This window comes from Eumetopias jubatus, unplaced genomic scaffold, assembly GCF_037043125.1.
Source record: "Eumetopias jubatus isolate StellerSeaLion01/CBP00866 unplaced genomic scaffold, mEumJub1_p1.0 scaffold_11, whole genome shotgun sequence".
Taxonomy (NCBI): Eukaryota; Metazoa; Chordata; class Mammalia; order Carnivora; family Otariidae; genus Eumetopias; species Eumetopias jubatus.
The window spans coordinates 31,942,356-31,954,581 of NW_028274817.1; the positions used below are offsets into that span (position 1 = coordinate 31,942,356).

At 40.8% G+C, this 12,226-nt stretch overlaps 1 protein-coding gene across 3 annotated transcripts in view; it reads right to left on the reverse strand.

The window, feature by feature from the left end:
- The window catches only part of PLS3 (plastin 3), a 35,067-nt gene that overhangs the window by 4,737 nt on the left and 18,104 nt on the right, over positions 1 to 12,226 (reverse strand). For 2 of the 3 annotated variants that reach the window (XM_088028937.1, XM_028094091.2), the window contains exons 5-9: positions 10,678 to 10,759; positions 9,400 to 9,565; positions 6,948 to 7,090; positions 4,304 to 4,399; positions 450 to 645 (exon numbers count right to left, since the gene is read on the reverse strand). In XM_088028937.1, the coding sequence (XP_087885063.1) occupies positions 450 to 645; positions 4,304 to 4,399; positions 6,948 to 7,090; positions 9,400 to 9,565; positions 10,678 to 10,759 (683 nt within the window). Of the gene's footprint in view, positions 1 to 449; positions 646 to 4,303; positions 4,400 to 4,673; positions 4,701 to 6,947; positions 7,091 to 9,399; positions 9,566 to 10,677; positions 10,760 to 12,226 lie in introns of all 3 variants that reach the window. The other variant, XM_088028936.1, reaches the window with a different exon arrangement.

A 12,226-nucleotide genomic window follows, 5' to 3' on the forward strand; every position in this document is an offset into this window, starting at 1 on the left:
AGATCAAGAGTCGCACGCTCTACTGACTGAGCCGGCCAGGCGCCCCCTATTATGATTTTTTGAGTAGAAAAGGAACTGGGGCTAGTGCTGTCTGGTTAGTCTGACTGTGGAAGAATGAAATAATACTGTAAACTGATAGGTCAAATTTAATGCATATATACCTTTTTCTGGTGAGGGGTTTAAAAGATGATCTATTTCTAAAATATTAAAATAAAACAATGGTTTACTAAGTGGCCTTAAGCTAGGTGATCCTTGACTACAAGTTTCCCAGTATCACCCTTTTCTATCAGCTGCCACTTTTTACTCAGCCCTCGGGTCTACTTCCAGCAGAGATTTGCTAAGGGAAAGTGGAGAAGGAAACTTATTAAGCCAAGATCCTGGAATCATCATGGCCTGTGTATTTCTGGTCTGTGGTCTCGCACATTAGAACGTGAGAAAACTTCAATTACCTTCCAACAGAGTCCAGTCAATATCCTGGTTCTCGGGCTTGGTTAGTGCCGGGTATTTATTAAACAGGTTAGCCACAAAGGCTAAGTTCAGTTTGGGGTTTCCACTGACGACATCAGCAGGGGTGACAAACTGTCTGCAACCCAACTTGTCTGCTTGTTGAAGCATACTCTCAGCTCTCTTCAAATCATCTGTTTCCTGTTGAAGTAAAATAAGAAGGCATCTTTTAAGAGGCTATACTAAAAATACAGACATGTTCCCCTACAATGATAGGCTGGATATACAATTCTACTTTCTCTTAGCCAACATATGGTACTTATTATAAAATTGTTTTGAATACAACAGCAGAAAAAGTTGGCCGTATTTGCATGCAGTACCTAAAAAGCACGCTAGGTGGCACCAGATCATTTATTTGAGGACAGTACATTTACTTCAAATGGGATTACATCTCCCCTGCGAAAACTCCAGAAAAAAGCTAAAACTGTTGAGATTTTTCAAGTGGGCCCTAAAGAAGGCATAAGACTGAAAAAGATAGAGAAATCATGAGAAAATATTTAAAAAATAATCATCAAGAATAGCAGTTTCCAATAATTTAATTTCAGGTTTAAATTGCGTATTTCAAATTGTAGTTTTCCTCTGCAAGGATTTTTTTCTGTTGTTACGGTTTATTTGACTTAACTTTTCCACCCAGGAAGAAGCAGAGTTGCTCATTTCTGTAAAGAATACTTACTTCCAACTTATTCCCATGACTCCTAACTTGTTACCCGCCCCCCCGCCCCCAAGATGAATGCCCAACTCTGGATTAACACAGGGTTTGGTGAAGAATTTAAGTTATCCAATCATTTCAGCCTGATGTCAAAAATACAGTTTCTCAGGCACTCACTATTCCCACATCCCAAGGCTACAAGTGAAAAACCTGGAGCCGCGGGAGGAACGGGTGCTTTTGGATCTTCTGTTTCTAGTGACCTACACTTGAAAAGGAACAGAGTGGCACTCTGGGCACTTCCTACATGGACACACTACAGTTTTGCCCCAGGGCAAACGTGAACACTTCTGTGGAAGTGTCATGGGAGAAAGGGTTTTACAATCTGGTGGGAAAAGAAGAGATTAAGAGAAATGAAACCTGAGGAATGTTACTTTTCTAAAGCTGCCCAGAATGTGTAATTTGATAGTCTTAACTTTGTCTTCAATGGGTGATGCTATCCTTAGTTTTTTTAACCTCCAGTGAGGTGCCTTGATTATACAGGACTCCAGAACAATGTGTATTTAGTTTGTTACCTTCTGCAAAACAATCAGTAACCACCAGCAGATGGGCAATTGAGTGGGATTCAACCTTTCTTCAGGGTTCTCTCTGAACATAGTGAGTTCCTCTCATGGAGCCTATTTTATTTCTTGTAACCTGTCAGTTATTACTTTAATGTTGTTTGCTGTATGCTATTTACCAAATTATTTTAAGATCCTTTATTGATCATCTTGGCATTCCTAATGAAGCATTGATAATATTGGAATAGGAGGAAGCTTTAGAGTAGACAGAAACAAAAAAAAAATTTTAATAGTCAAATAGACAATAGTGAAATAAAAAATAATCAAATAAAAAAACATATATGCAAAAATAACTCCAGCCCCACTTCCCACCATATTCAAAGTTAACCCCAAACATATATTTCTAAATGTAAAACCTCAAACTATAAAACCTCTAGGAGAACACATAGGAAGAAATATTTGTGACCTTGTGTTAGGCTAAAATTTCTTAGATACAACATCAAAAGCATGATCCATAAAAGAAAAAATGACTAAATCTGACTTTGCCAAAATTACGAACGTCTGTTCTTTGAAAAACATTGAGAGAAAATATTTGCAAATCACATATCCAATCAAGGACTTATCTCCAAAATACATAAAAACACTCAAAACTTGCTAATAAGAAAACAAACAATGCAATTAAAAATGGGCAAAATGTTTGAACATGACAATACATAGATGGCAAATAACCACATTAAAAATGTTCAACATCATATGTCATTAGGGAAATACAAATTAAAACCACAATGACAGATCATTCGGCACCGGTTAGAATGATTCAAGTTAAAAGGACTAACCACACTAAAGTGTCAGTGAGGGTGTGGATGAACTGCCGGTAGCAATGTAAAATGGTACAACCAGTTTGGAAAACGAATTGGCCGCTTCCTAAAAAAGTCAAACATAGACATACCCAATTACTCAGCCATTTCATTCCTAGGTATTTACCAAAGAGAAATGAATGCATATCTTTATACAAAGAGTTCTATATGAATGCTCAATAGCAGCTATATTTGTAATAGCCCCAAACTGGAAACAATCCAAATGCTCATCAGCAAGTGCATGTGTAAACAAATTTGTGGTATCTCCATTCACCAGCATATAATTCAGGAATAAACAAGGAATGCATTTATGATACATGTGACAACATGAATGAATCTCAAAATACTATGCTGAGTTAAAGAAGCTAGACCAAAAAAAAAAAAAAAGGGGGATACATACTGTAGGGGCCCATTATATAAAACTCATAAAAATTCAAACTAATATAAAGTGAAAGAAAGCAAATGAGTGGTTGCCTGGGATGGGGGCTGGAAGGCATTACAAAGGGTCATGAGAAAACCTGATGTGATAATGGATATAAAAAAAACCCAATCATCAGTCAATTAGGCCCTAAAGAAGGTAATAAGGCTGAAAAAGATGAAGAAGGACACTGACCAACAAGGGAAAAGTGTGAGCAAAGGCTCAGAGGTAAAATGAGTACTGGGGGCAGGGGTGAGGGGGTGCGGGTAGAGACTAATGGGAAAGAGTACTCGCTAGCCGACCTGGAGCAAGACTGTGGAGGGCCTTAAATGCTAAGCAGAACACGTCAGACTAAAGTCTAGAGTCAATGGGGAATCCTTGAAGGATTCTGGGGAGGGAAGAGACAGAGGAGTGTTTGACGATCAACCAGGGAAGACTGAATGGAGAACTGTCTGGAAATCAGAATCAGTTAGTGTACTGGCGCCATTTACGCATGCATACAGTCACCGGGCGAGCCTGCCCAGACAGCTCCCCAGCGCACAGCACAGCTCCTTATCCATACCAAGTCATCTGAACCAGAGTCTCACGTCCAACATACAGACAGCAATATAAATGCACGAGTCAGTTACAAATTCAGTTCTGATAAGGGCAGGGTAAGTGGTTTAGCCCGTATTATCTACTCGATCCTACCGCCTAGTAGGTTAGAAATACGGATTCTCTAAATTAGTACAAGTCATTCTACATCTGATGGGTACAAAGAACGCACCAGGGGATCCTAGAAACTTGAGACGAAATCGTCTAGCCTAACTTCTTCCTTTATGGATGAGTAAAGTGAGATCCAATTTGGGGAAGGTCACTGAACAACTGAGTGATGTAACCAGGGAATATGGTCCACAAGTGAGTCCCCAAGCTGGATTTCAGGGATCCGCAGTTTGTAAACATATTCATGTTACTCTCAACACAGGAATATTACAGATGCGTATATGAATAGCTTGTCATTACATCTCTCACTGTGATTATAATCCAAACACTTGGAAAAGGTTAGTTTCTAGCACTTATTTCCCCACCCTTGCTTTGAATATTTTATGCAATCAATATAAACCAATAGCACCATCATTATGGATCCCATTAATAAACTATCAAACTCCACCAAAGCTACTCTTTCTGCCTTTGAATTATACCCACAGCAATAAATTATAAAATAATGCTCAAAAAATTTTTAACACCATTACAAGCAATTATAAAAATTCTTATTATTTAGAAGAAATTGACAATCATTTTGTAAGACTGTAGAATTCAAATGAACACCTATACTTACATTGAAACCTGACATGTTAATATCTATCCGTGGTTCACCTTCCTTCTGTCCTTTTGGTGCAATTTGATTGAGAAGATGGAAATAGGCTTTGGAATCCTACAAATGAATTGAAAATCTCAGTGAGATCACATCTACAAAGAATGAATGGATCCCATTGTCCCATGTTTGGAAGGATATTTGCACTGGATTTTGTGAGAATATATGGCACAAATCTCTGTCTTCTAATCTAACAGATCTTTCCCCCAGAAAAGTCCATCTATCTGGCCTAATGTCTGCCTTGAATATGGATAACTGGATTTTATCATGACTTTACAACTGATTAACATTACCAATACAATAATGCTAGTAAACACATTAACTAGTTCTGTACCTTCACTGAATTACTGAAGTCAATAAGCTTGGTAGATAAAACGAGCAAGAAAAGAAAGTAGGAGCAGAAATCCAGGAAGCATAGGGAAAGAGAAAATAGACAGGTTACATCATTACAAAACACAATATATACCATAACCTATGGAGAAGAGATTAGCTATGTTAAAGATGTATTTAATTGTAAATTTAAATAACATTTTTTAAATGAGTGACTCTTGAGTTGGTGAAATAATGTTTAACCCTGTATGACCTGAATATAGTTAACCAAATAAGATATTTTTTTAAGTAGGCTCCACACCCAGCATGGAGCCCAACGCAGGGCTTGAACTCATGACCCTGAGATCAAGACCTGAGCTGAGATCAAGAATCGGACGCTTCACTGACTGAACCACCCAGGCGCTCCCTGAAGATTTTCTTTTTGTTTTAAGCTCCTGAACTCATTCATTGTTTGAATGGTTTTACTTGGAATCCCAGTAACAAAAAGTGGCGCTGCTCATATGGGGGTAGGCTAGGTGAAATCAGGCTGTGTGGACCCTCCACAAAATACAAATTGAGAACCACTGTACCAGGGCAAACCCTTAATGACCGTCTTCAACACACATGTCAAGTAAACTTCTGCCTTTAGGGGACTGAACCTGGAGTCAAGACTCCTTAATCCTGCTCTATTGGAAGATGACCTTCCCAGCGGTGATCAGTTTCTATTGCTGAGCCTTGACAGTCCAGACAGGCTTATAAAGGAACGTTTCTCCTAGTAAACTCTGTAGATTATGTGCATCTTAACCCCCTGGGGGAAGCCATTCAAGATATAGATTAACTGGGTCCAACCCCAGACCTACCAAATACAAATCTCTGGGAGCTGCATCTTAAATGAGCCACCTAAGCGAGTTGGATACAGAATGCCAGAAATGATTCTAACAGTGGGGAAAATCAGGGGAGTGAAATCTACTTCAGAGCCATTCATGAACTGCAAACCCAGATCCCACCATTAGCAGGCGCAGGATTTGCCTCCCTGTAAGAGGGCATTACTGTCGTGAAGGCGCTTTTGCTTACAATTTCTTCCTAATGGTGCATGAACAGCTCATAATCGAATCCTATGCCCTTGAGAAGAATGGGAAAAGAGCAGACCCAGCAGTGTCTTTCGACCCTGGAAAGGGCTTTACAGGTGAAAATTACACTTGAAGTACGGATAAATTGGAAGCCTTTTTTCACATTACTGAACAATCATTTGCTTTTTGAAAAGATTCAAGGCAGGCTCCATTTTTAAGCACTATTTCCTCTTGTACATTTCAAAGAGGTCCCAGAACAGAAAATCCATTTAAGAGTGGTTTTCAGGAACACATCTCGTGCATAAAGCAAAAATACACCTGGCCAAACATCTTGTGTAAGTTAAAAGAAGGGGTGGGAGGCCTGCTGGTCTTATAATTTGGAAGCTATCCTTAATTTTCCCTGGTGAAATCAGTAATGCAAATATCGCACGACTTCCTCTCCCCGCTGAGCACATTGATAGGATCACAGCCTATCGTTTTCATAGCCCTGTGGGTCAGTGACATCTGGTGAAGATCCTTGAATGTGTTCCCTGTGTCCCAAACACTTGGATTTGGGAGAGAGTCGAGTCAATGAATGAGAACTTTTTTGCTGTGGTGATTTTGGCCCTCTCTCTCTGGGAAGCTACCAATGTCTCCTTCCTCTTCTAGTTTTTTCCTTACTGCCTTTGAGCAGCAAACGCCAAATGTAACACAAGAAATATTTGTAGGTCTTTTATGTGGCGGGTCTTGTGGTTGGAGGCGGGCTTTGGTCGGAGGGCCCTAGGGCAGGGGCTGAGGTACGAGACACAGCCTTATGTAAGAGTTCATCACTACCCTCATAAACTCAATGTCTACAGGTGGGAGCACATGATAGAAAGAAGCCAAATAAGAAAGGGGAAGGAGAATTCTGGGGCCCTTTCTCTCTCTTCCAGGATTTATTAACAGGTACCCTGAGGTCTGGGAAAGGCAGTTAGGAAGAGAATGGTCATGGCCCACCCTCTGATACTCCATGTTCAACAGGCGGCAGAATAATGCCTCGGGACTATATAATACTTTGACCCTTTCCCACAGAAGGAAAGTTAAACTCAGTGCTAGTACTCTTCACTAGGTTTCAGCTCTCCCAAAATCTACCATCGGGGCCAAGGGCCAACAAGGCCTGGCGATATCCTGGCAGGATTTTTCCCTCTAACTGGGAGGAAGTCCCCCAAGACATCATATCCTCCAAAGGCGTGATGGTTCTTTGCAGTTACCTTGATGTCAGCACTAAAGTTGTTGATTTTTTGCCAGCCCGAGTTTTCCAAGTGAAAGTTTGCCCATCTGAGCAGAAGCTCTTCTGGAGACAATTTCATAAGCTCCTCCAAAGTCTCACCATCTCGAAGTAAGGCGGCCAAGGCTATAAGGGAAAAAAAAACAACCACCACCCCACAACCAATATATTATATGACAATGGTCATTACAAGTTCATTATTTATTTATTTATTATTATTTTTTGATTTTTGGTCATTACAAGTTCATTCGGTCTTTGGACACTGTGTTAGGTAACAGAGGTGCAATGACTGGTCTGACCTAGTTCCTCATTTTTAGGTACTGATAGTCTAATAAAAGATAATATATTAGTAGACAATTATATGATGATCCAGATAGACACTGTTATGAGAATATATAGCAAATACATCATTTATTTTATTAGTCTTCATGCTCCAAATGGCAATAAGGTACAGCTTTTAAAACATTTTGTTATGTCATATGTTTACCTAAATTGTCCTTTTTTTTTTTTTTTAAAGATTTTATTTATTTGAGAGACTGTGAGCGCGGTGGGGGGGGAGCAGAGAGGGAGGGAGGCGCAGACTCTCCACAAAGCTCACCTCGGGGCTCAATCCCACAACCCTGAGATCATGAACCTAAGCCAAAATCAAGAGTTGGACACTCAACAGACTGAGCCACCCAGGCACCCCAAAACACTATGGTATTTATATTTAAGTGTAATTATTTGACTCTCAAAGGGTTAAATCTGTTTTTAAAAATATTTTTATTTTTTAAAGTAATCTCTGCACCCAACGTGGGGTTCAAACTCACAACCCTGAGATCAAGTGTTGCACATTCCACCAACTGAGTCGGCCAGGTGCCCCGGGTTAAATCTAATTTTAAAGGGATATAATTTAACTTTACGTTTTCTACAGCACCTAACATGTAAAAGCTGCTGTTATTTTCTGTTGTTGAATTGAATGTATAGAAGAAGCCAAGGGTTTCTGGTAAATATTCCCTATAGGGAGTAGGTAGAAGCAGAGGGTGTCTGCATAGAGAACAGTCTAAATTTTGGCATTGTTTTAGGAGTAAGTTGTGTAGTCCTAATGCAAAAATTACCTCCCATGAAATAAAAGGAGGTTTAGCTTGAACAAGAAGACTGAAACTGCCTGATTTCTTTTTGTTTAAAGATTTTATTTATTTGAGAGAGAGAGAGAGTGAGCGAGAGAGCACAGAGATAGAGGGGGAGGGAGAAGCAGACTCCCCGCTGAGCAGGGAGCCCGATGTGGGGCTCGATCCCAGGACCCCGAGATCATGACCTGAGCCAAAGGCAGATGCTTAACCGACTGAGTCACCCAGGCGCCCCATGAAACTGCCTGATTTCTGAAGAGAATTTTAATTTACCTTTATCAGGCAAATTTCATCTTTCACAGACTCTGCTTCACGCCACGTCATTCTGACGCTGAGGGATTTAAGCCAGGGCAGGAGCAGCAGGTCACTTGTCCAAGACCCTCCTTTGGCTGCCCATCTCCACCGCGTCAAAGGCTAGGGAGGACTAAACAGCCTGATATCTATCTATGCACCTGAGACCTTGTCAAAGAAAAGTCATTTGATTTACTATGTAAGCCAATGTGATTTTATTTTGCTGTTCCCTTTGCCTTTCTGAACGGACTTCAACTTCTTTAACAAGACAAACACCACTGTGCAGAAGGCCAGCAACGAGAGTAATTGTCTTTGTTCAAATATAGGTACCTCTGAGTGGATTGAAAGAGCAAGTGTAACAGTCTCAAAAGTGCAAAAAAGTCTTTCATGGATCGATGTGCAAAATAAGACCGTCGACAGACATTCTGGGGCCTTGAAAAGACTGAGAACCCCAAATACATATTCCCCAGAAGTAACTAGGGTTGAGAGAGCGATTTCTGGAATAAAGTAAGATTATCTGGAGTGGTGTTTAATGTTTTAAGCTTTGCAGGAAGAGGATCATGTAGTATTGCCCAGGACACATGACAATTATATTGTGCGTGCTTATACATCCTACAAATCCATGGTGTGAGGTGAAACCCCATGCTGTAAAAAGTTCAGGAAATACGTGACCATCAAGGGTGGGGTAGACTAGTTTGAAGAGGTCTCAGTCTGGGGGTGAAGATGGGGCGGCAGTTGTGCAGGCAGATCAGAAAAGAAAAGATACCCAGCCTGGGGACCTTGGGAATGTTCCTTAAACTCTGCGCTTTTGTGTCTTTATTATAAAATGAATTCTAAAGCACCAGGCAAATGTGAATTACTACTAAAGAAGAAAAGTTGTAATTAGACTGCTTTCCAGAACAACACTATAGCATTACCTTCTGTTAATTCTAGTTATCATCTAATCACCACAATTAAGTGAAAGCACGACAGTCTGTGTGACCAGGAAAAAATACCCAATAAACAGCTTTCAAAATAATGACTGTGTTCCATTACCTTCATTCCTGCTTAATTCAATGTCGGCGAACAAACCAATCTTAATGATCTGCCAAAGCAGTCCCAGAACCAGATGCGGTTTCCCAGCCCGCAAATCCTCTGCACCGATGTTCACAACGTGACACCCAATGGCGGAAGCAGAGTTCAGTGCCAAGTTTAAGTTTTCCTGCAAGACAGCCAATGTACACATTTGCTTCTTGACCTTTCCAGTTTTTAGGGAGTCTACTCCCTTTACTGAAAATCATGCTCAACGAGGAAATTAATTTCAGTCACATATGATCCACAGAAAACAAATTCCAGGCAACAAACTCCAGACTTTGGTGTTAAACAAATCTCAGCCTTATTATTGTTACTGTCTTTTCCAGAATTCCGTGGGAAGTTAACTTGGTATTTTTATTTGGTCTCTTTTGAAGTACACAGACGTTGTCACAAAAGGAAAAGGCTGAGTGACTAGAGTCAGGATATCCATGCGGGTTAAAGGTCGTATTTCTTTTTTTCTTCTTAAAGATTTTATTTTTAAGCAATCTCTACACCCGACGTGGGACTCAAATTTATAACCCCGAGATCAAGAGTTGCACCTTCTACCAACCGAGCCAGCTGGGTGCCCCAAGAGTCATTGTATTTCTATTTTTTTTAGAGATTATTTATTTATTTGACAGAGAGAGAGAGACCAGCAGAGGGAAAGGAAGAAGCAGACTCCCCACTGAGCAGGGAGCCTGATGTGGGACTCGATCCCAGGACCCCGGGATCATGACCTGAGCTGAAGGCAGATGCTTAACCGACTGAGCCACTCAGGCGCCTGAGTCGTTGTATTTCTAAAAATGCCTAAATGAGAGGTCTATTCCATGCACCTGAAAAAGTTCTAGAAGTTGAATTCTCCACATCCCAAGAGGTGCTCTTGCCCGAGGGAATTTTGCTATCTCAGAGTATAATACTCACTTGATGGAAAAGAAAAATGCTCCATTGCTTAAGCATGCTAATTAATTAAAAGCTTAAATATTTTTGCTTATTTCTGCATGCTTGAACACAGTGTGTAATGAGGAGAATACAGGGCTTTGGAGTTAGACCTGGATTTGAATTTCAGTTCCAGTGTTAACCCTGGGCAAGCTCCGGAGCCTTTCTGAGTCCCAGCTCTCCTGTCAAATTTGGATAATAGTCCTAAACTCAAGAGTTATTATAGGAACTAAATGGGAAGATACGAAGGGCAGAACTGATGGTCTACAGAATAGACCCTCACAAGGCAGTTTCCCAGAAGAGGGCAGGGAGATCAATGCGTACCTGAATGATGAAGGGTGTCAGTTTCTTCTTGTTGATTGCTCTTTCATCAATTGTATCAGGAACTGAAAGGTTGATCATTTTACTGAAACATAAATTAAGCAAGGAATTGGTTTACTTTTTTTTTTAAGATTTTATTTATTTATTTGAGAGAGAGAGAATGAGAGAGAGCACGAGAGGGAAGGGGGTCAGAGGGAGAAGCAGACTCCCCGCCGAGCAGGGAGCCTGACGCGGGACTCAATCCCAGGACTCCAGGATCATGACCTGAGCCGAAGGCAGTCGCTCAACCGACTGAGCCACCCAGGCGCCCGGAATTGGTTTATTTTTAAAGAGCCTGTAAATATTCACAAATGTTTTAAGGCACATGACATGTCTCTCATGTAATCCGAAAAAAATCAGTGCAATATATGACTTTTATCATGTTGATAACAAAAAAACTATGCACATGGAAAAAAAAGACCAAAATGTTTACAGTAGGTAGGTATTTCTGAGTTGGGGATTGGGGCATACTTTCTCATTTTAATTTCTTTGTATATTCCCATCATTTTATAAGAATGAATAACTTGGGTATTGAAAAAACCTTAGAGAATACATTTTATTTTTATTTTTTTAAAAGATTTTATTTATTTATTCATGAAAGAGAGAGAGGCAGAGGGAGAAGCAGGCTCCCAAGGAGCAGGGAGCCCGATGCGGGACTCGATCCCAGGACCCTGGGATCATGACCTGAGCCGAAGGCAGACACTTAACCATCTGAGCCACCCAGGCACCCACTGAATACATTTTAAAAACAGATAAAATCCGACACGGAAATTGTGTCTCTTGACTGTAAAATTCACAAATAAGAATGACCATTTATTCACAGGAGGTAAATTTGTTGAGCACGAGATTCTTTCAGTCACCGTATTTGTTGAGAGCCTAAATGATGAGCAGGCGTGATATTTGGTGCTGCTAATCCAGTGGTGACAGAAAGGTTCTACTAATTAGACTAGAATCTGATTTCTTTGGACAAATCTCATTTCGTAAAATTTGGACTTAGATGCTAACATTTTAGGTGTTTATAATACTGCCCCAAAATATGTGATTCTGCACAGGGAAAACCATGCTTCTTTCCATGCCAGATTTATTTATTTAAAGATTTTATTTATTTATTTGACAGAAAGAGACACAGCGAGAGAGGGAACACAAGCAGGAGGAGTGGGAGAGGGAGAAGCAGGCTTCCCGCCGAGCAGGGAGCCCGATGCGGGGCTCGATCCCAGGACCCCAGGATCATGACCTGAGCGGAAGGCAGACCCTTAACGACCGAGCCACCCAGGCGTGCCCAGATTTATTTTTTAACATTTTATTTATTTGAGAGAGAGAGAACGCAAACAAGGGGAGGGGCAGAGGGAGAGGGAGAAGCAGACTTCCCACTAAGCAGGGAGCCTGATGCGACATGGGACTCGATCCCAGGACCCCGGGATCATGACCTGGGTTGAAGGCAGATGCTCAACCGACTAAGCCACCCAGGCGCCCCTGTGTCAGATTTGATTATCAAATCAATAGCATCATGTGA